Source organism: Echinops telfairi, unplaced genomic scaffold (genome assembly GCF_000313985.2).
Source record: "Echinops telfairi isolate 266 unplaced genomic scaffold, ASM31398v2 ScPeMD7_70;HRSCAF=299, whole genome shotgun sequence".
Lineage (NCBI taxonomy): Eukaryota > Metazoa > Chordata > Mammalia > Afrosoricida > Tenrecidae > Echinops > Echinops telfairi.
In genome coordinates, this window is record NW_022103968.1 from 72405007 (window position 1) to 72425697 (window position 20691).

At 53.3% G+C, this 20691-nt stretch overlaps 1 protein-coding gene and 1 pseudogene across 3 annotated transcripts in view; one reads left to right on the forward strand and one right to left on the reverse strand.

The window, feature by feature from the left end:
- GNB1L (G protein subunit beta 1 like) overlaps positions 1–20691 on the forward strand; it is a 61167-nt gene that overhangs the window by 23920 nt on the left and 16556 nt on the right. Inside the window, exons 1-5 of one of the 3 annotated variants that reach the window (XM_045291557.1) lie at positions 7698–7753; positions 9887–10038; positions 10498–10623; positions 17683–17845; positions 20313–20411. In XM_045291557.1, coding sequence (XP_045147492.1) covers positions 9914–10038; positions 10498–10623; positions 17683–17845; positions 20313–20411 — 513 coding nt within the window. In that variant the 5' untranslated portion in view covers positions 7698–7753; positions 9887–9913. Of the gene's footprint in view, positions 1–7697; positions 7754–9886; positions 10039–10497; positions 10624–17682; positions 17846–20312; positions 20412–20691 lie in introns of those variants that run through there. The other 2 variants (XM_013004294.2, XM_045291558.1) reach the window with 2 other exon arrangements.
- Positions 1309–2122, reverse strand: LOC101652493 (annotated as a pseudogene).

The window sequence follows — 20691 nt, forward strand, 5'->3', positions numbered from 1 at the left end:
GTGGTAGGCTCAGATCGGACACAGTTCCTGCACTGTGTCTCCAGTGTTGTTCCCTGTAGTGCTATGGGTCAGTGAGGGACGTCGTGTCTCGTGGTAGGGCTGGCCCTATGGTCCTTTCTGTGCATTGGCTGCTCTGAGCAGGAATATCGTCCTCCGGGCTTGGTGGACCAGCATGTGTTCCATTCTCTCTCCTCCCCTTTTCTTTTGCTCCTGTGTGCTCTGGTCAGATGTGCCCCATATATACATATTCTTAAGATAGATATGTTGTGAATATTTTTTCTGTAGGGTCACTTAGTTTTCTTTCAACATTTTACTGTGAATGGGGTGAAGGTCTACAGAGCAGATCAGTTTCCATTCAAAAATTCATATACATTGTGTTTCATCTCACTGATTGCAATCCTCATAAAGTAATGTCACTAAACCCACTTCCTCCCTGTGCTTTCATTCTTTGTTTTTTTTCCCTAAACCTTCTGAGCTTTGCCTTTGGGGATGCAACTTTACTACAGATTTCCTATGGTCTTGATGAGAATTGGGAATTTGAGCTTCCTTGGTGTTACTGTATGAGACTAGCGTTCACTCATTTCCAGTTCCAGATGTACCCTAGTCTACTATTGACTGGCCAGGAGAATGATCTCACATCTGTCCTGGGAGAAGTACAGCCAGAATGCTCCTTAAAAGCAAGGATCACGAGACTTCCTCTTTGGACTACTTTGGATGTGTTATTAGGAGGGACAATGCTGGAGAAGGATATTAATGCTTGGTAAGATAGAGGGTCTTCAAGAAAAGAGGAAGACCCTCAACCAAATGGATGGACATAGTGACAGCAGCAGTGGGCTCTAATACAAGAACGATTGTGAGGATGGTGCAGGACTGGGCAGTGTTTTGTACAGTTAACATGAGATTGCTGTGAGTCAGAACTGACTAGATGTCACCTATATATAGCAACAGTTGACTGACCACATGGGCCACTCCTAGATTTTGTACGTAAGCATATCATCGCGGTGAGCATTCGTGCACATGAGTGAGGGTTTCTAGGGTTCCTTAGGGTATTTTTCTGTGAGAGTCGTTTGCTGGATCATCAGATGTACAAGATCAGGGGTCCTCAAACTTTTTAAACAGGGGGCCAGTTCACTGTCCCTCAGACTGTTGGAAGGCCGGACTAGAGTTTTAAAAAAAAACTGAAAAAATTCCAATGCATAATGCACATATATATATTTTTTCAGGGGCAGGCCAGCAAGGCTTGCTTTTATTGAGTGACTGATCAATAGAACTGCCAAGGCCACTCTGCACGGAGAAGAGAGGGGCAGTTTATTTCTTGGTCTCTTCCTCCTGGGGCAGCGTCTTGATGAGCTCTTCTTTCTTGGCCTGGAGTCGCTCCTCTCGGCGCTTGCGTGCCTCCTTGGTCTTAGACCTGCAGGCCTCACCTGGTCAGGCAGGAGCTTCTTGCGAGCCTTGTCTGCCTTCAGCTTGTGGATGTCCCATGAGAATCCGCTTGTTCTTAAACACGTTCCCCTTCCCCTTCAGGGACAAGCTGTGATACATAATGGCAGTAAATCTTCTTGGACCCCCAGTATCTCCTGAGCAGCCGGTGCAGAATCCTCATCCTCCTCTTCCACGTGACCTTCTTGGGCACGCGAGCATTGGCAGTACCCTTTCGCTCACCCATGCCCATATGCCCGCTCTTCTGGCAGGCTAGGGTGTTTTTGCTGCACTGAGCCTGAGAATGGAGGGTCACGGGCTTGCGGATGACGAGGCTCTCGTTGACCAGTTTCCGGATGTGCTGGTGGGAGTTGGCATTGGCCATTCCATTGGTCTCCTTGGGGTCCAACCAGACCTTCTCGCCTCAGCGGAGGACGCTGGAGGCGAGCCTCATCTCAAGCCTGAGGGCACTCAGGGTTGCGGCCTCGGCGCCGATAAGCACACTTACCTTATTTTTAAGTGAAAAAAACAAAACGGGCAAAAAGACCTGGTGGGCCGGATAAATGTCCTCGGCGGGCCGCATGTGGCCCGCGGGCCGTAGTTTGAGGACCCCTGTACAAGATAGTAGCAGATGTTTTTCCAATGGCGGTTCCATTTGACCTGCCTTCTCTTGCACAGGCGAGGTGTTCCAGTTGTCCCACATCTTTGTCAGCATCTGCCAGACTGTATAATTTTTTTTGCTAATCTAATTATAGTGTAGTTATAATAAATACACTGGATTTGACAACAGTCCCAAAATTATTAATTAGGGTAAACATCTTTTCCTATGTTTATTAGACACTTGTGTTTCTTGTGAAATGTCTTTTTTGGTCATTTTTCTTTGTGGTATTTGTTTGTTTTTGTAATTGATTGACGTATTCTTTATATATTCTGGATCTGAGTCCAGGGTGTGACCCGTCTTCCTCACGCTTGCCTCGTGTGTTTTTATATAGTTTAACTTAACGGAAAGCTGTAAATGCGTAGGTAGGTAGATTTTCAGGCAAAAAAAGAGAAATGTTTTATATGACAAAATAATTTATAAATTATCAAGGGTTCTTGAGGGAATGGGGAACGGGGAGGGAGGGGAAAATGAGGAGCTGATATCAAGGGCTCAAGAAGAAAGCAAATGTTTTGAGAATGATGATGGCAACAAATGTACTTGAACAATGGATGTATGTATGGATTGTGATAAGAGTTGTATGAGCCCCCAATAAAATGATTTTTAAAAAAAGAAATGTTTTATTTTCAGAAACATTTGGAAATAAATTGCTGATGCTGTGGCATTTCACCCCAAATACTTTTGCATCTTTCCTCTCAGAAGGACATTGTCCACAAAAAGACACCATTTCCCCTCCCAAGAAAATTAACAATGCTTCCGTGGCCTTTACAGTTCATATTCAGACATTCTTATCTGTCCCCAAAGCATCCCTTGTGGCCCCACACACATTTCTGTTTTTTAAATCCCGGATCTAATCAAGCTTCCTACATGGCCTTTGGTTTTTATGTCTTCTCAGCTGCTTTACCGGTGCCACCTGGCACACTCTTTGGTTGTCTTTCTTGTTGGCTTGTCTGGAAGCGCCTGAGCTGCTTGTCTGGTACAGTCCCCCACGCCCTGCCTGTGCCCGCTTGCTTCTCGTGGTTGGACTCAGTTGAGCATTCCTGGTCCACTCTCCCTAGGGGGAGCTCAGCAGGGCCGTGTTGTTTACTGCGGGTGGTACCAGCTTCATTCAGCTCAGGTGGTGGCGGCCAGACACCTCCTTTGTATGGGTCTACGCGCCCCCTTGGTGAGGAGTAAATCATTTTGGCGCAGGCAGACCTTCTCTCCCCGTGAACCTCTCACCCAGACTGGGTCCCTTCTCAAACCTGGTTCTCTGCGGAAGGGGCTCTGGTGGCAGAGTGGGCTCCGCTTTGGGCTGCTAGTCAGAAAGGTCGGCAGGTGGAACTCAGCAGACACTCCTCAAGAGAAGGATGAGAGGCTTCTGTTTTGGTAAAGATGATAGCTTCAGAATCCCCACGGGGCAGTTCTACTCTGTCCCTACAAGGTCGCCCTGGTTGCACAATGGTTACCGTAAGTACTCAGCTGCTAAACAGAAGGTTAATGGTTTGACTCCACCAGCCCCCTGGAGGGAGAAAGACAAAGCTTTTACTCCCTTGGAGAACTCTAGGGAGCTGTTCTCTGTCCTGTAAGATCACTAGGGGGCTGCACTGACTCCACAGCACTGGGCTTTGAGAGGATTCTCTATTTGTAGTTTCAGTCTACCCCCGCCCCTTTTTAATTTTAGTTCCGTTAAAAAAAAATTCTTTAAGCAGAGTAAATATCCTAGAGGAGCCCTGGTGGCGGCATAGTGGTGACAAGTTGGGTGGTGATCCGAAAGGGTTGCAATTTGAAACCACCGACTGGGCCTAGGGCAAAAAAAAGGCTTTCTACTCCCATAAAGAGTTACAGTCTCAGAAACCCACCGGGGATTCCTGTGCTGGAGGGTGGCGATGAGGCTACTTCGATGACCGTGAGAAATGTCCCTGATCCCTTTTCCTCACAGCACCATGGGTTCTTGCATGTGTTTGCGAGTTTTGACCCTCAGCCTGCTCTCCTTGGCCCTCTGTTCCTGACTTCTGGGAGACCTGGGTTTGGGTGGAGACCTTCACAGATAGGTGCTTTGGGGTCTCCAAATGTTTATATAAGTGAGCGGTGACAACCTGCCTGAGGACTGTCATCTTACTGGTGCCCGTGGGCTCGAGGAAGGGGCTCTGATGGCAGAGTCGGCTGGTTAGCCATCGGACTGCTACCCCCGGTCAGCAGTAGGAGCCCACCAGCTGCTCTGCAAGAGGAAAATGAGGGTGTCTGCTTCTGAAAAGATCGCCACTCTTGGAAACCCCATCAAAGGGCACTCTGAGTCGGGTCGACTTGATGATAGTGGGCATGCGTGGGCTCAGACTTCATTCTGACTCACTCTAACAGTGACCTTTGTCCTTGTGGGCCTCATCTTTACGAAAGCACAAAGGCTTCAAAAAGTTCACGGAATGGACAGATGTGCACACGCGTGTTTATTGCAGCATTGTGCATAAGAGCAAGAAGATGGACGCAACCTAAGTGCACCTCGGTGGGAGAATGGAAGCATGGACTGGTCCACTAAAGAGTACTGGTGAAACTGTGCCACTCCTCATGGCATGGATGACTCTGGAGGACGTTATATTGAGTGAAGTGAATCCGTCACCAAAGGACAAATGTACGAGACCACTATTAGGAGTGAAAAAAATCAAGACAGGAGGAGGGACTGATGGTTAACCCAGGGTGGGAGGGAAACAGTAGACTGGAGGGCAGACAGGTGTTACCATGGGCAATGGGGAGAATATTCTACAAAAGGAAGAAGAGAAGACAGAGGGCAGGACAAGCTAATGCGGGGGTTCAAGTTGCTGAGCACAATAATGATGGTCTGAAGCATAAACTCACGCCTCAGTCATAAGGAAACGTGTGTGGAAAAATTCCATGATCTCTTTCTTAATTCCCTTTTCCCAAGCACCTTTGAAGTCTCTCATACCACCATCAAGCCAGTTCCAAGTACTTGCAACTCTATAGAGCAGAGTAGAGCTGCTCCCAGTGTTTCCAAGGCTATTCATCTTCACGGAAGCAGGTTACCTTATCTTTGTCTCATCTCGCTCCCTTGGAGTGGCTGATGGATGGGCACCTCAGAGCCTGTGGTTAGCAGCCCAGTGCCGAACTCTCCACACCACCAGGGCCACGGCTCCTTTCCAGGTAGACTAAACCACACCCTGCATCCAGTCAGCTCTGACTCACAGAGCCTGTAAGCCAGAGAGCTGCTCCCTAGGGTTCTGAGGCTATCAGCTTGAGGGAAGCAGACAACCTCATCTTGCCTCCGTTGACCTTGTGGCTAGCTAGCCAGTGCTTAACCCACAGTGCCACCAGTATGCGCCCTTCTATTAAATCACCCTCCCAGGGAGGGCCTCCACTTTGTCTCTCGATGTCGCAGAGGTCACCGGAGCCCAAAGTCCAGGTCACGGTGCGCAGGAAACCGCCCTTCAGGGGAGAACCAGTTGTAGATGCTGAGACCACACTTACCTTGACTTTTATTTCTTAGTGTTTGCCCTCTGAAGATTCCAGACTTCGTTTTTGTTGTTGTTTTGTTTTACCAACTTAAGGATGCATTGGACAAGATTTTGTAGTATTTTCTTAGCATTTTCCATTGTTTGTGGTGGGAAGGTCTCTCAGGGTACCCAACCGACTACAGAGAGATGTTGACTGGATCCATATGGCTGCAGAATATCCAGGCACCTGTGATTCTGTGTCCTGGTCAGACACACACTGGAGTCTGAGGGGTGCCCAGAAGACTGAAGGGCCAGCTGGTGAACTGTACAAGGCTCCTAGCCCAAGCCTCACACACGCATGGCCAGTGAGGAAGGACCTGGAGGAGGCTAGGACAAGCAGGGCAGTGGCTGCTTGGACTCTAGGTGGCTGTGGGCACAGGGACAAGGTATAAGCTCCCAGCAGCCCAAGAAGAACTGACCCTCCTCCCATGACTGGGATTTGGCAGGTGCTGACTGGGCCCCCATGGGCTGTGGGCAGATCTCTGCCAGCGGACTGGCCATTTGCATGTACATTCCTGCCTTGAAGGGAGCAAAGAGGCGGCCTGGGGTATCTGCAGCGACTGCTCTGCATGCACCTGGGTGGGGGCAGCGTGGTGCTGACCATCCATCCTGGGCCTCTGAGGGCTTCCCTCCTGCCGCCGTCTGTGATGTGGCACAGAGGGGCACTGTCGCGGTCCACTGGCAGGCCTAGGCCAGGGGTCTTCAGGAATTCTTGGGCTACCTTTGAGAAGGCTGCCAGGTGGAAGCACTCATGTCAGGTGAGCTCTCCTGTTAGGGTTTGGGACCTTTCAGAGTGCTGTGGGGCTGCTGCATTCCACTGAGAGAAGATGCAGCCGGCAGCCCAGTGGTGCGCCTGACACTGCAGCGTGCCTCTTGCACAAGGCGGCTGCAGCCTCTATGCACAGGGCGGGCCTGGGGCCAGAGTAGATAGGATAATGCGATTACGCTCAATTAGATTAATAAAGAATAATTAGATGTCATAAATCAAGGAAGTGTAGGATATTGTCATGGGAGAAATATGCAGCTAGAATTAATTAGTTTTCAAATCGGGCATTTATTTTAATTGCTTGAAATGATGGAGCCCTTAATTGCTGCTGCCTCATGTTGGCCGGAGCAGTTTGGTGGTTGTAACGTGACGGGTTTGTTCCCTACAGTTCTGGGAAAACAATAGTGAAGATGCTGATTGCATCAGCTCTGGCCCAGCCTGCTGCAGGGGAGACTCTGGAAACTCCCACCAGGCTGCAGGCAGGTGGCAAGTGCGGGCCAGGTTTCCCTAGCACTTGCCCCAGGCTCCTGTGCTGCCTGTAGGTGCACACTTGTGTGCGTATACCTGTGTTTTGTCTACATGTACGTGCATGTGTGTGCCTACGCATGTCTGCTGGTTAGTGTATGTGCGCACATATGATTAAATGTGTGCGTGTATCTGTGTGCTCCTGCACATACGAGTGTGTATGCACCTGTACGGGGGAGAGTACTTGTCAGTGTGTGAGTGTGAATGGTTGTGCATGTGTTTATGGTTGTGTGTGTGCGTGTGTGTAGATATGCATGTGCATGTGTGGGTGCATATATGTGCAACAGCATGTGCATTGGTGCACGTGTGAGTGGGCATGTGAGCATTTGTGTGCAGGTATGTGTCAATGTGTGTATGCCTGTGTGTGCATATGTGGGCCTGTGAGTATATGTGTATGCATGTACATGTGTGTAGGTGACTGGGGGGGGCAGTATGTGGGTCTCATCTGCAGGCTCCCCCTCGGGGTGATTTCCTGGGGGCTGAAGTGCCATAGCTGGGTCTGTATCGGTGGAGTTCCCAGGAGCACGACCTTGGGGGATCTTCTCATAGCCTGCTGGCCTGCAGGCCCCAGTGTTTTTAGTTCTGAGAGCCTTCTGCTCCAGTCCTACTGCCCCCACCACTTGTGGGAGAAAGGGTCTGCTCTGTAGTCACAGCAGAGAGGCAGGAGGACCTGGAAGTGGTGAGTGTAGCTGAAGGGGTTCCCTGGACAGGTACCCAATGGGAGAACACACACACTCTCTCTCTCTCTCTCTCTCTCTCTCTCTCTCTCTCTCTCTGCACCCTAGGTATGCCTCAGCCTTGGCATAGAGCTCCTCCCACGCTGGCCTCCCTCCATAGGATCCTGCCTGGCTCCTCAGCCACTGACTCTGTCACTGTCTCCCAGGCCTCCGGTTATTATGGGTGGGTAGCCAGCCTCCCGGTGTCCCTGTGGTTCCTCCCTCAGCGAGTTGGCAGATAGCATGCATGGGACCTGCAGTGTCCTTGGCTGTTAAAAGGACGGGTCTTACCAGGAGGATGGTGGGGACACTTGCTTGTGAGGTGTCTGGACTCCAACAGGCCAGAAGAGCATGGCTGACCATTGAGGAACAGGGTCGGTAAAGGGGGCCCCCTGGAGAGTGCCTCGGTGGGTGAATTGCTCCCCTTTCTGGAAAAAGAGAGATTTAATCCAAGGAGCCCTGGGTGGCGTTAAGCATGGGGCTGCTAACTGAAAGGTCAGCAGTTCGAATTCACCAGTCAACCCCTAGAACAGTGGTTCTCAACCTGTGGGTCTTGACCCCTTTGGGGGTCGAATGATCCTTTCACAGGGGTCATCCGATTCATAACAGCAAAATGACAGTTATGAAGTAGCAACGAAAATAATTTTGTGGTTGGGGGGTGGGGGGTCACCACAACATGAGGAACTGTATGAAAGGGTCGCGGCATGAGGAAGGTTGAGAATCACTGCTCGAGAAGAAAGAGGAGGCTGTCTGCCCGCCCGCCCCTGTAGCGAGTGGCAACTTTGGAAACCCGAAGGAGCAGTTCTCCTCTCTGTCTCAGAGTGACCCTGCCAGCTGTGCTCTGTTGCGATTTTAACTACTTCAAGGAGCCCTGGTGACCAGTGGGGGAACATTGAGCTGCTAACTGCAAGGTCAGTGGTTCCACTCCACCAGCCGTCTGTGGGAGAAAGAGGAGGCTCCCTGCTCCCTGAAAGATTGACAGTTTCAAAGCCCCAAAGGAAGCAGTTCCACTCTTTCCCGCAGGGTCGCTCTGAGCAGGAGTTTGGGGGGCAGCTGGTGTTTGTTCTGCCCGCCTCCTGTTCAGGGGGCCACACAGTACAGGTGCTCAGAGCAGAGGGCCTGACCATACAGCCTCCAGCAGGCAGACTTGGGCGGCCCCCGCATGTGATAACAGGCACATAGCCAATGGCAGGGCCCCTGCCTGGAGTCTGCAGACCAACAGGCCGTATTTTCTGGTGCACACAGGCAGTACAATGGTGGCAATTTCACAGATGCCACCAACAAATGGGCCATTGATGGGGCATAACCCCTTTGAGCGGTTCCCTTGGTGAGACTATCATCCCAAGGGGGCCCTAGCCTCAGGCCATTGACCCCACTCAGGAGTCACAGCCTGGCCTGCTGCCTGCCACACCTCCTTTTTCTGTAGATTGACCGGAAGACCTCCAGGCAGGGCTAGGAGAAGTGGTGCTCCAGGTGACCATGGGACAGGAGATTGGGATAGCCCCATGGGTGCCTGCTGGCCCCAGGGCTCCTGAGGCAGGGGCCGGCCCTGTCTGTCCTGAGTGGGAACCCATCACCACACCAGCCGCTTGGTATCTTGGTCCTAAGGCACCACCAGCTGGGGGACTTAGAGTCGGCTTCCTGGACCTACTCATACCTGTCTTTTTGTGCCACCTCCTTATGGGGTGAGTGGTCATAGAAATTAGAATTAGAAATGATAGAGGTCCAGTCCTGGGGCCTACAGTGAGTGACAATTACTGCAAAGATGTGGCCAGGGACCACCCAGAACCCCGAACCTTCATTTGCTTATCTGTTCAGCATTTACAGAGGAGCAGGCCACCATGCCCAGTTCTGAGCTCATACTTGGGGTGCAGGGTGCGGGGCTCAGGGCAGCACTCCAGGGAGGCCAGGAATGGGTTCTCAGAGGGGAGACAACAGGGTCTCCTGGGAGGACTCAACCCAGGAAGCTAGCCCTGGGGCCAGTTTGGGAAGATGCCGACCCTGCTGGTAGACCAGGTGTTGGAGTAGCCAGAGCCCATTGGGGGTGTCAGGGGACCCAGAGGTGTAGCCAGGGTCCTGCCAACAGTGCAGAAGTGGGCAGAGTGGAGGCGGCCTGAGGGAGGGCGGTGGCCAGTGAGCTCATCCAGCCAAAGAAGCGGGCGCTAGCAAAGACAGGGCCCCGTGGGGTCAGCCAGGGCCTACTGCTCACCCAGCAGAGAGGGCTTCCCTGTAACCTGAGGTGGCAGAGGGCCACTCTGGCTGAGATGACCTTCCTGGAGGACAAGAGGGGTCACTCACGCCTTTCCTTTGTCCCCAGGCACCTGCGCCAGCTTTTCCAAGCAGCATGGCAACTCCCAGCCTGCCCCCACCAGACCCCCAGTTTGTGCTCCGAGGCACCCAGGCGGCCATCCATGCACTGCATTTCTGCAGAGGGACCCCGGCTCAGGGACACCCACTCCTCCTTTCAGGGTGAGTAGCCGTTGGGAGCTCAGCCCCAGATGCTAGAAGGAGACAGAGTGCACCGCCGTGGCAGGGGGCTCCAGCTGCCCCCAGATTCCACTTTCCTTCAGTGTCCTTCACGCCTCACACCCCAGGTGGGGAGCATGCCCTCTCTGTTATAGGTGCTACCTGGCCCAGCGACTGTGCCACTGGGGCTGGCTCACCCCATCACTCTCCCAGGCCAGCCTGAGCCCATTCAGTTTATTATTGCCACTCCAACCAACTCCTAGAAGCCAAGCTGGACTCCCCATTTCCTAGGGCTCACCTGAAGGCTCACACTTCCTAAAACCTGGGACTAGAGGCTCCTGGGGGTCCCCCAGCCTCCCTCTGGAAGGTGATGCCCAGCTAGCCTCCCCCCGAGCTCTCCTCTAAACGACCAGCTGGAGCCTCCAGTCCCCACTGACCTGTGTCTACTCATGTCTGACCCAGGTCTATGAGCGGCCTCGTGCACATCTGGAGCCTGCAGACGCGGAGGGCATTGGCCACCCTGGATGGCCACAGGGGCCAGTGTGTGACCTGGCTGCAGATGTTGCCCCATGGGCACCAGCTTCTCAGGTGGGTTTTGGCCGCTGCAGCATGCTGCTCACCTGTCTGATGACTCATGGGGTTCTGAAAGCACCACATTGGGCCTCTTGTTGAGGCCAAAGTCTTGGATGGAGGGAGACCCATGGCTGCCAGGATAGGCTGATGTTCCCCAGTGGGGGACAGGTGTGGCCAGAATGGGAGGCAGTTAAAAGCCATAGCATATCCCTCTGCAGTCACTCCTCCAGCAGTTTCCTGGGGCCCAGGACTGGCCTTGGTTTATGTTTGGCCCTGCAGGGACTGTTATACTCCCCTCCACCACCCACCCCCTGCCACACCTGTCCTCCATCCTCCTAAACTTTGCTGGTTATGTAGGTGTCCAGCCTCCACCATCATCACCATCTCTTCTTCCTAGGGTCTAGGCCGGTTCCCTGCACTGCTCAGTTACCCTGGTGGGCAGGGGACCTGAAGGGATGGAGCTGCACATCTAGGTGGGAGATGCAAAGAGGCAGATGGGAGCCTGGAGAGGGGCCATGACACCTGTGCTGAGGGGAAGCAGAGATTGGGGGCTTTGGGGCAGAGGGCTCAAAGCAGATGGTGTTTCTAAATGCTCCCATGGGACTGTGCTGTGTGGAAACACTCTCACCAAATTTTCTACCAAGGTGTATGCTCTCCGGGGACATGTAACTGCTCACCTCCTGGGCACCCCCTCAGCAGGTGCCAGCCAGGCCCTGGGGCTCTCTCCTCTAAAGAGCCTGGCCAGGTGAGGGTGTGGTCTGCCTCCGTGCAGCACAGGTGATCCCCTGCCCCCAGTGCTACCTGTGAGGTGGGGTTCTATAGCTGTTTGGCTTGCTTAGGTACATTGGTGCTGCGCTAGAAACCCCGTGGCCCAGCCCTGTAATGCTCAGTTGCATTCAGAAAGCACCCTTCCTCAGGTGACCACTTCGAGGTGTGCTTGCACCTTGGTCTCACCCAGCCTGTGGACAGCGTCCCTCACCCCGGCCTCACCCGTGAGGGCACACTTGTCCCAGCAAAAGCTGTGTGGGAGCAGCTTTTAAACTTCTCTATTGTGGCCTGGCCCATACTCGTGGAACAACATACAGAACAAACACACAGATGGTCCTGGTGTCGGCGAGTGGACCCCTGTATACTCAGCCCCTGGTCCCATGATGAGCATTGCCCTTGTCTGAACTTGAAACCCTCCAAGGTGCTGACTCATTCCGCTCCCGTCACTTCCTTAAACTTAAAATGTGGGACCATATCTCTACCTCTTCCATGATAGCAAAAGATGGGCATGACCCAGGTGCCCATCAACAGACAAATGACTAAGGAGCATGTGACCTGGACATACACTGCCAACAAGTTGATTCCAACTCAGTGACCCTAAAGGACAGAGTAGGACTCGCCTCTAGGGTTTCTGAGTCTGAACATCTTTACAGAACAGACAACCTCACCCTTCTCCCACTGAGTGGCTGGTGGACTCAAACTGCTGACCATGTGGTTAGCAACCTAACACATAACCTGCTATGCTACCAGGCCTCCTTCAGTGGAAATACTACTTAGCTGTAAAAAATGAGTTCCCCAAATACCTTATGTTTAGGATGAACCTGACCATGAACATGGTATGTTGAGCACAATAAGGCAGTCACATTAAAAACCTAAATTTTGTATGATAGTTTCAAAATTTTGTGAGATAACTCCATGATCTTTGAATTATATTATTCCATGAGCATTTTGAAACCTTCTCTAATGTCCCTGCTTTTATGAAACGGGGGGCCCTAGTGGCATGCTGGGTTAAGTGCTGGGCTGATAACTGCAAGGTTGGTGGTTCACCTCCACCAGCCACTCCTTGGGAGAAGGACGAAGCTGTCTGCTCCCTGTAGAGCGGTTCTGCTCTGTCCTGAAAGGGTTGCTCTGAGCCGGCATTGCAGACGCTGTTGGATACATAATCCTCAGTCGCATTAAGAACAGTCATCTATGAGTGGGCACATTTAACAGATGGAGGAAGACAAGCAGTATTATACCCATGAATATAAATATTGATTTCTATAGGCTTGATGGATCTATTTCTACTTAGGTTTTTATATGTACTGCTATAAACATATCCATCAATACAGTAGTGCATACAGAGAGCCAAATTACAGCTTCTTAGCTGTACCAGACATCTGGAGGGCATGACTGGCCAGGTTTGGGAGCTTAGGACCATAGAGACTTGGGGCCAGCAAGGTCAATTGGCCTAACAGTAAGGTGCCCAGATGTCCCGCTTTTGGCGGGACAGTCCCGATTTTGAACAATTTTTCCCATGTCCCGTGGCGTTTTTTTAAAAGTCCCGATTTTTGGAAAGAATGCACGACAAGCTAAGGTATACAGTTTTCGGCTGCCCTGTGGCTATTTCGCCAGGATATGAGTTTTATCAATGGTGTCCCGCTTTTGTCCTTCTTTACCAATGTTGAAAACTGGTCACCTTACCTAACAGTCCCACGTAGTGCACAACGCAGTAGCTCAACTTTCAGCCCAAGAGTACAAGGCTGCAAGGTGAACAGTGGTGCCAGGGAGCCCGGTACTCCTTCGAACAGTCAACAGCATTTGCCCAGGGAGAAAGTCCAGAGGCAGGAAAGGGGAAAGAAGGAAGGAGGAACGGCAGTGGAAAGAGGGATCCGACTATGGGGATTGTAGTCAAGGGAGGAGTGAACAGTTGAGTGGCAAATGAAAAAAACTTCAATGGGAAGAAGCAGGATTCCTCAGAGCAATGGCTGATTCTAGGCCTGGGGTAGCCTGCCACGCTAACCCGGATGCCAGACACGAGTCCAAACTGACAGGAAGGGAGGGAGAAGAGCAAGCTCGTTGTTTCAATAAAGTGACAACTGTTGTTAGGTTCCATCGAGTCATTTCTGACCCATTAGTGACCCTGGGCACAACAGAACAAGACCCTGCCCAGTCCTGCACCACCTGTGCAAATGTCCCGAGGCCTGAGCCCCTAGTTGCAGCCACAGCGTCAGTCCGTCTTGTCGAGGGCTTTTCTCTTTTTCACTGTCCCTCCACTCTGCCAAGGCCTTCTCCAGGGACTGGTCTTTGCTGACATGTCCAAAGTAGGTAAGAGAAAGTCTCACCATCCTTACCTCTAAGGAGCACTCTGGCTGTATTTCTTCCAAGACAGATTAGATGGGCCTCCCGTGATACTTTCAATTCCATGATACTTTCAATATTCTTTGCCAGCACCACAGTTCAGATGCGATTCTTCTTCAGTCTTTCTAATTTAATATCCAGCTCTCCCCTGCATAGGAGGTGATGAGGAATACCGTGGCTTACGAATGTAAAGGGGATGGTGGCCCCTCACAGGTGCAGGGACTGCAGGTAGGGCTTCAGTGGGTGCTGAGGGTCATGTGATGAGGACTGGGTGCAACAGCATGAAAGACCACTGGTCCTGCGCCAGCCTCACAATTGTTGCTATGCTTGAGTCTGTTGCTGTAGCCACTGTGTCACGCCCTGTCCTTGCAACCTTTCCCCCTTTTCACCAAGCCTCTATTTTACCAGCGTGATGTCCAAAGGACATGAGATAAAACCTCGCTGCCATCCCTTCTACGGAGCATCCGGCTGTACTGCCTTCCAGACAGATTTGCTTCTTCTCGTCTTAAGCCCAGGGGAGATCTAGCAGACACGGCAGGCGCAGTGAATTTGATAGCGTGGCTCTTCTAGCCAAAGTCTCTAACACCCACCAAACAGCCTTTTCCTGCATGAGTCTAATGAAGGTGGGGGACAGTACTGATAGGGCTCACCTGTGAGTAATTGTGAACAGGTTGCCCTGGAGAGTCAACCTTCTGCGTATAAAATGAGCCCTCTGAGAAGCAGGGGGAGGGATCTCGTCACCAGCAAGAGCTAGAAGTAGAATGAGTTTCTGGACCTGAGACCGTTGCTCAGTGAGCCTCCTGGATCCAGAGACAGTTACAACATGAGCGCAGCAGGCGCCAGAGGATGGAACAGAATGGCGGACTTCCTAACCTATGGAGCAAGTTAAGATGAGTGCTTTTGTACAGGAGGCAGGTGGAGTGGGATGCCTCTTTGCATGTAATGGAGGAAGCTGGCCTTGTTGCCCCATGGCAGTGGGGCTGAGGTTTACTGGAGTAGAATGTCTCTGGACACTCAATTCAGCGAGCTGGCTTCCTGACCCCTGGAGCTTGAACAGCGTGTCTTCAGTTTGCACCTTCCAGTGGACTGGTCTGCTCCTCTGGGCATTGATTAGCAGACCTGAGAGAATGTTGTACCCTGTCCTGATAAAAGAAGTCTACCCTGAGCATTTCTCCCGGGCATGACAACTTGCTGACCTCCTTAATAACCCTTCCTCATGAGTTTTGTCAGTGTGCCATCGCAGTGGGCATTCGGTCCTAGAAAGGTAAGATGGAGAACGAACATAAAGACAAAACACCAGTGGTCAGTATCAGGGCCCCCAGTGTGACCCACTGAGAACAAACAGCACAGCACCGTGTCTGTGGTGCCTGACAGGAGTTCATGGCCAAGGTTCGTCTCCAAGACGACCAGGGACGCACACAGAGACTTGAGGCCCGTGAGCACTGACTGTGTTAGTCCCAGTAGACTAGAGAAACACATTCATTGACACTCACATATGTGTAAGAGAGAACTTTACATTAAAGAGTAACTGTATTTTGAGAAAACATCCCAGCCCAGTCCAGATCAAGTCCATTAAGTCCAATACCAGTCTATAAATTCCTCTTCAGGCTTACACAACACATGCAATGACGCCAAATGCAAGAGATCACAGGCCAGTGGGTGGAGAGTTGTGTCGATCCAGTGGTGGTGGAAGCATCTCAGTGCTGGTGTGGGTCTCTACGTGACTCCTCCAGCTCCAGGGCTCTGGTTCCATTAGCAAAGCATCATCTGGCTTGTCATCAGGAATGTGAAGCAGAGAGTGTGCCCCATCTCCAGAGAGGAAGACAGGAGTCCCCAGAATCCTCAGGAGAACGCCATGCCCACACACAGGCCTCATTGGCTATCGCCTGATTGACAGGGTAGACTCGACCCCCTCCCTAAAGTTGACAGGAGATTAGGGGACTGCCACACTGACCAGTGCAGCATGTATCCCTGAGAGATTTGGAGCAGATAGGCCAGGATCTGCAGCTGGGACCACTGGTAAAATGAGAACATGCTGGGTGGGGGCGGGGGGTCCTTGTGTGAGGAGGTGCACTCAGAAGCCCAGGTTGATGGGGCATCTTGTTATTAAGTGGAGGTGCCCACTCTGTGTGTGTGTGTGGGGGGGGGGCTGTGTTGTGAGGTGCTAACACTTGGGGACAATCAAGAGGTCTTTGTATTAGCCTCACAGGGGAGAACTGCCCTGTGGGTTTCCAAGACTGTCAACTCTTCACGGGAGTAGAAACCCCCCATCTTTCTTCTGAAGAGGGGCTGGTGGTTCCAAACTGCTGACTTTGTAACAACTGCACCAACTGCCCCATCGATTATGGACATGGAAGGCAACAATGACGCTTTTCAAAGGAGCCAGCTATTCAATTTACATCCGCACCAGCTGAATGACATTGCTGGAGGGGCCGCCAGAGACCACCTGTAGATTGGTCTAAACCATCCCACACTTGCATCTCATTCACTCACTCACTCACTCACTCACTCACTCACTGCCATCCAGTCAATGCGGACTCAGAGCATCCCTGAAGGAGTGGAGTGCCTGGTGGTTTCGAACCATAGACTGCAGATCTTAGCCCAGTGCATAACCACACCACCACCAGGGCTCTTCCTCACTTCCATACACACCTATTTATTTCTGTCTCTGTGGGTGTATACATATGTACCAAACCCAAAAACCAAACTCACTGCCACATCACAATGTCTAACCCACTGCATCACCAGAGCTCCTAGTGGTGTGGTTAGTACCAGTGTTTCTTCCTTTGAATGCCCTCAGTCTGCCCCTCCCACACCCGCCTTTCAGGGCACCATTTGTCACTCATTTGTTAAACAACTGGACTTGTGTGTGCTCATCTACCAACTGTCCTAGGCTCCTAACCACCAGGTCAGCATTAGTTTTGGTTTACGTACTGTGGTATCCACTCTGTGTAGTGCCCAGGTCCTTGTGTCTTGACAGGTGTGTGACCTGGCAAATGTCACTGGTCCATGCCAAGCATCACCTGACACGTGCCTCTGTGTAGTCCCCTGTTGTAGACTGCCTCTCTCTGATGTTTTGCCATTGATGGTATAGTGGCTATGCATTAGGCTGTGATCCAAAAGGACCACAGTTCTAAACTGCCAGGCACTCCTTGAGAGAGAAATGGGCCTTTCTACTCCCCCACACAGTTCAAGTCTTGGAATCCCATTCTCCCCCGTCCAGGGGCCGTTCTCCCCCCTCCTATAGGGTCTCGCTCAGTTCGCATTGACTGCGGCAGTGAGTTTGGCTTTTGTTAGAATGCCTTGTGAATGGCGTGGCACAGCTTTGAGGATCCCTGTTCTTCCACAGAGCGAAAAACACGAGGGCCATCAGGGTGGGCTGCAAGTATCAGCAGCTTGTCCACAGTCTGCAGCTCCCTCTCCCCTAGAAGGGCATCGAGGTGTGTCCAGTGTTCTGTGGGCACGGCTCTGAGGGGGTTCCAGAATCTCATGGGGAAATGCTTGGGCCTCCTCCCTCTGCTCTCCCAGGAGCTCTGACCTCCCTTGCAGAGCTGCTCTGGACGTGGGCGTGCAGGCTTTTGTGCGAGTGGAGACTTTCTGTTCACTTGGGAAGGTGCACGTGGTGAAGAGTCTCAGAGCAGCTATGGTGGCAGTGAGAAAGGCTGGAGGGTGGGTCACAGGATATGTGCCCCAGTCTGCCACTCATCCCTCTGACCCTGGAATGTGTCCTGGCTCCAACAGGCTCAGACACAGACTCACATGGGCTGCCAAGGTTCCTGCCCACTAGGAGACTGCCCTGTCCAGTGGTGCCCTCAGAAATGTGCCCTGTGCACGCACACATACGCCGGTCTTCTGCCCCCCACCCCGTAGGGCTGTGGCTAGTGAGGATGGGCTGGCATTTCCCCCCGAGTAGGTGCAGGGACTGGCACCAGGGGCCTCATTGTTTCCCCTTCTCTTGCTTTGAAGCCAGGGCCGGGACCTGAGGCTGTGCTTGTGGGACCTGGTGGAGGGCCGGCACACTGTCACTGACTCGGTGCTCCTCACTAACGTGAGCTTCTGCAGGAGCGCCGTGCTGGCCGGGGCTCAGCCTCGCTGGATGCTGGCTGTGCCGGGGAGAGGCACTGAGGAGGTGAGCACCCCCCTGCTCCAGGGGAACCCCCCATTAGCTGGGTGATACAGCTGTCCAGTTGTGCAGGTCCTGGGAGCTGACGGCAGTTGCTCTGAGGAGTGGGGCAGTGGAAGCAGGGTTACAGGCCAGGACTTTGAGAATGGCCACCCTGTGTCATGCCTGCCACCCATCCGTAACCTGCAGACCCACTGGCACCGCTGAGCCTCATGAGCAGGGACCCTGGGAAGGGCATCACCACTTGGAGCTGATGCCAGCCGATGCCAGCGGGGCACCCTGTGCATGGGGTTACGTTGGCCCCAGCCCAAGAAGACTCATTCTGTCCTAAAGCAGATTTCGTTCGTAAATAGCAAGACTCAAACAGGCATCTGTTTGTTCACGATTGTGTTTAAATCCCCAATTAGGAGCTACAAGCACTTTTCTTGCCAATTTGCCAAAAACCTGTTAAAAGTTTTATTAATGTGAAAAAGAAAGAAAGGGGGGTGTGTTACCTCTCTGATGGCTCCAGCCACCCAGGCACCCGGGGAGCTGTGGGCGGTGGCCAGCCCGCTCCTGCTCCTGAGACCCAGAAACACCCTACATGGGTCTGGGCGTGGCAGCATGAGACCAGGGGAGTCTGTCTTCCTTCTGAGGCCTGAGACTCCGCCTCTATCAGGGCCGCCTCCAGGTGGTTCCCCAGGATGAATATGGGGCCTTCCCCAGGCTCAGTGCACCAGCCTGCCCTGCATGGGACCCACCCCCTCTATCCTCCTGGCAGGGGCTCTGGTTTCCAGAAGCGAACCTGGGAGGATGGTGGCTCTCCTTTTGCCCATCTAGAATCAGCCTGGACTGGTGCTCAGAAAAGCAACCGTGCCTGGCTAGTGCTTTCTGCCTCCTGTCCCAGCACAGCTGGCTGCATGGCTGGCTGCTCTCCTCTGGGGACAACAGCTGCCACTAGGTATAGGCGGGATGCACAGCCCAGTCTGGGGGAGGCACCGACTCCCTGTCAGCCCAGGGTGCAGGCCACTCTACACTGACTGGGCACCTCATGTCTAGGATGCGCTCATGTGCAGGTACCTGGCTCCCTGCACTCACATTTGGATCTTGCTGCACCCATGCTCTTTCCCACAGCACCCAGCTCAGGGCCCCAGAGCTGCCCTGGGTTTCACCCTTGGATGATGCCCTTGCTGGCCTACCCTTCCCGCCAGCCTCCTGCTCCTCATTACCAGGTCCCACAACCTACGTTTCGCATGTCAATGGTCCATCCCACTCAGCTTCAGCCAGGTGCCCCGTGATCCATCTCTGAGCGCCCCCATATGCTGGGGCGCCTGGGCCCGAGGAGTGGAGAGTTTTTCCCATCGTGTTCTGTGGCTCCCTACCGCCGAGCATTCTCTGGAAGCCTGCCCACCTTCCTGCTGACCCACCACAGTGCTGGGCCTCATTCCCAGAAATCTGGCCAGAGAGAGGTGTGGATCAGTGAGCCCAAGTCTCCCCGCCTGCCCAGAGTGCACCTGGCCTGGGCCAGAGGCACTGCCCAGTGCTGTGGTGTGTGCACAGCTCAGGAGGTCTTGGACCCCAGCCCTCAGACATGTTCACATGTAGGATGGTCAGGGCAACATGGCAGATACCATGTGTGAGGTGGGCCTTGCGGGGCATTCTGGGCTCTGTAGGCGAGGCAGCAGGTGAAGCTATAGCTTTGGGGTGGGGGGACTGGGCGAAGGGGGAGGGGCGTTGAACAAGGCTGTCAGGAGACACAGATGTTCCCGTGGTTCACAGACCCTGGAAAGCGGCTCAGACAGGAGCCTTCACAACCCCTGCATGCGTGGGCCACACAGGCATTCTTTACGCCCCCCAAAGGGTCACCACTCTGTGTTCAAGGAAGCTGAGACAGGGACAGAGATAGGGAGGACCTGGATCCACGTGGCCTCGGCATCTCCAGAAGGCCGTGCCAGGGAGATGCTGTGGCACTTGCAAAGGGGCAACGTAAACACTGTGAGTCCAGAGTGCTGTCAGTGGAGCCACAAAGGGCCGGGTAGTCGGGGCCCCTGCCATGTGTACCCTTTCCGGGTGGCAGTGAGCCATGAGTGTCCCCCATGTGATTCCTAATGCCATAAGATCCACCCCAGAGGGCTCAGAGCTGCTCACCAGGCAGACACGTGCTTGGGGAAGGGGCCATGGGGACAGCCGGCTGGCCGGCCAGCATAAGCCAAGCCTCCTACTTTGTGAAGAGGGCGGGGGCGAGGGCGGGAGGCTGGGGAGTCTGCCAGGAGGGAATGCCGGTCACTCAGGAGCAGTGGGCGTTACGCAAGGGCCCCACAGCTACCCAGCCCACGAGCCTGGGCAGCCTAATTAGAAGCCTGGCTCCCAGGCTGCTTCAGGGAACAGACAGAAACTCACATCAGCCCTGGCTAATCGCCTTAAAAGTCTCTTGTTTGTATAGCACAGGCTCGACTTGGCGTCAGCCCAAGTCAACTTGTTTTCTTCCTGTCAGGTTGAGATTCTGGAGATGCCATCCAAGACGTCAGTGTGTACCCTGAAGCCAGAGGCGGGTGCCAAGCCGGGCATGCCCATGTGCCTGAAGCTGTGGCAGGTAGGACCGTTCGGGCGCTCAGGACACGCCCTGCAGGCCACGCCCCCCATGGCCCTGAGTCACGCGCGCCTGGGCGGATCGGCTGTCACACCAGTGAGGCTGTCACCCCTCTCCACTGCAGTGTTCCACCTGCCTTGAGGGGATCGAGCCAGCCAAGGGTCCTTGTCATCCGGGAGGACACCCTGCCGGGGCATTTGGCCTCACCTGCTCCCAGGGAGGGGTCTCTCTGGGGGTCCGTGGATCCCACACTGCATGCAGCTGGGAGGGAAGCGTATTGAAT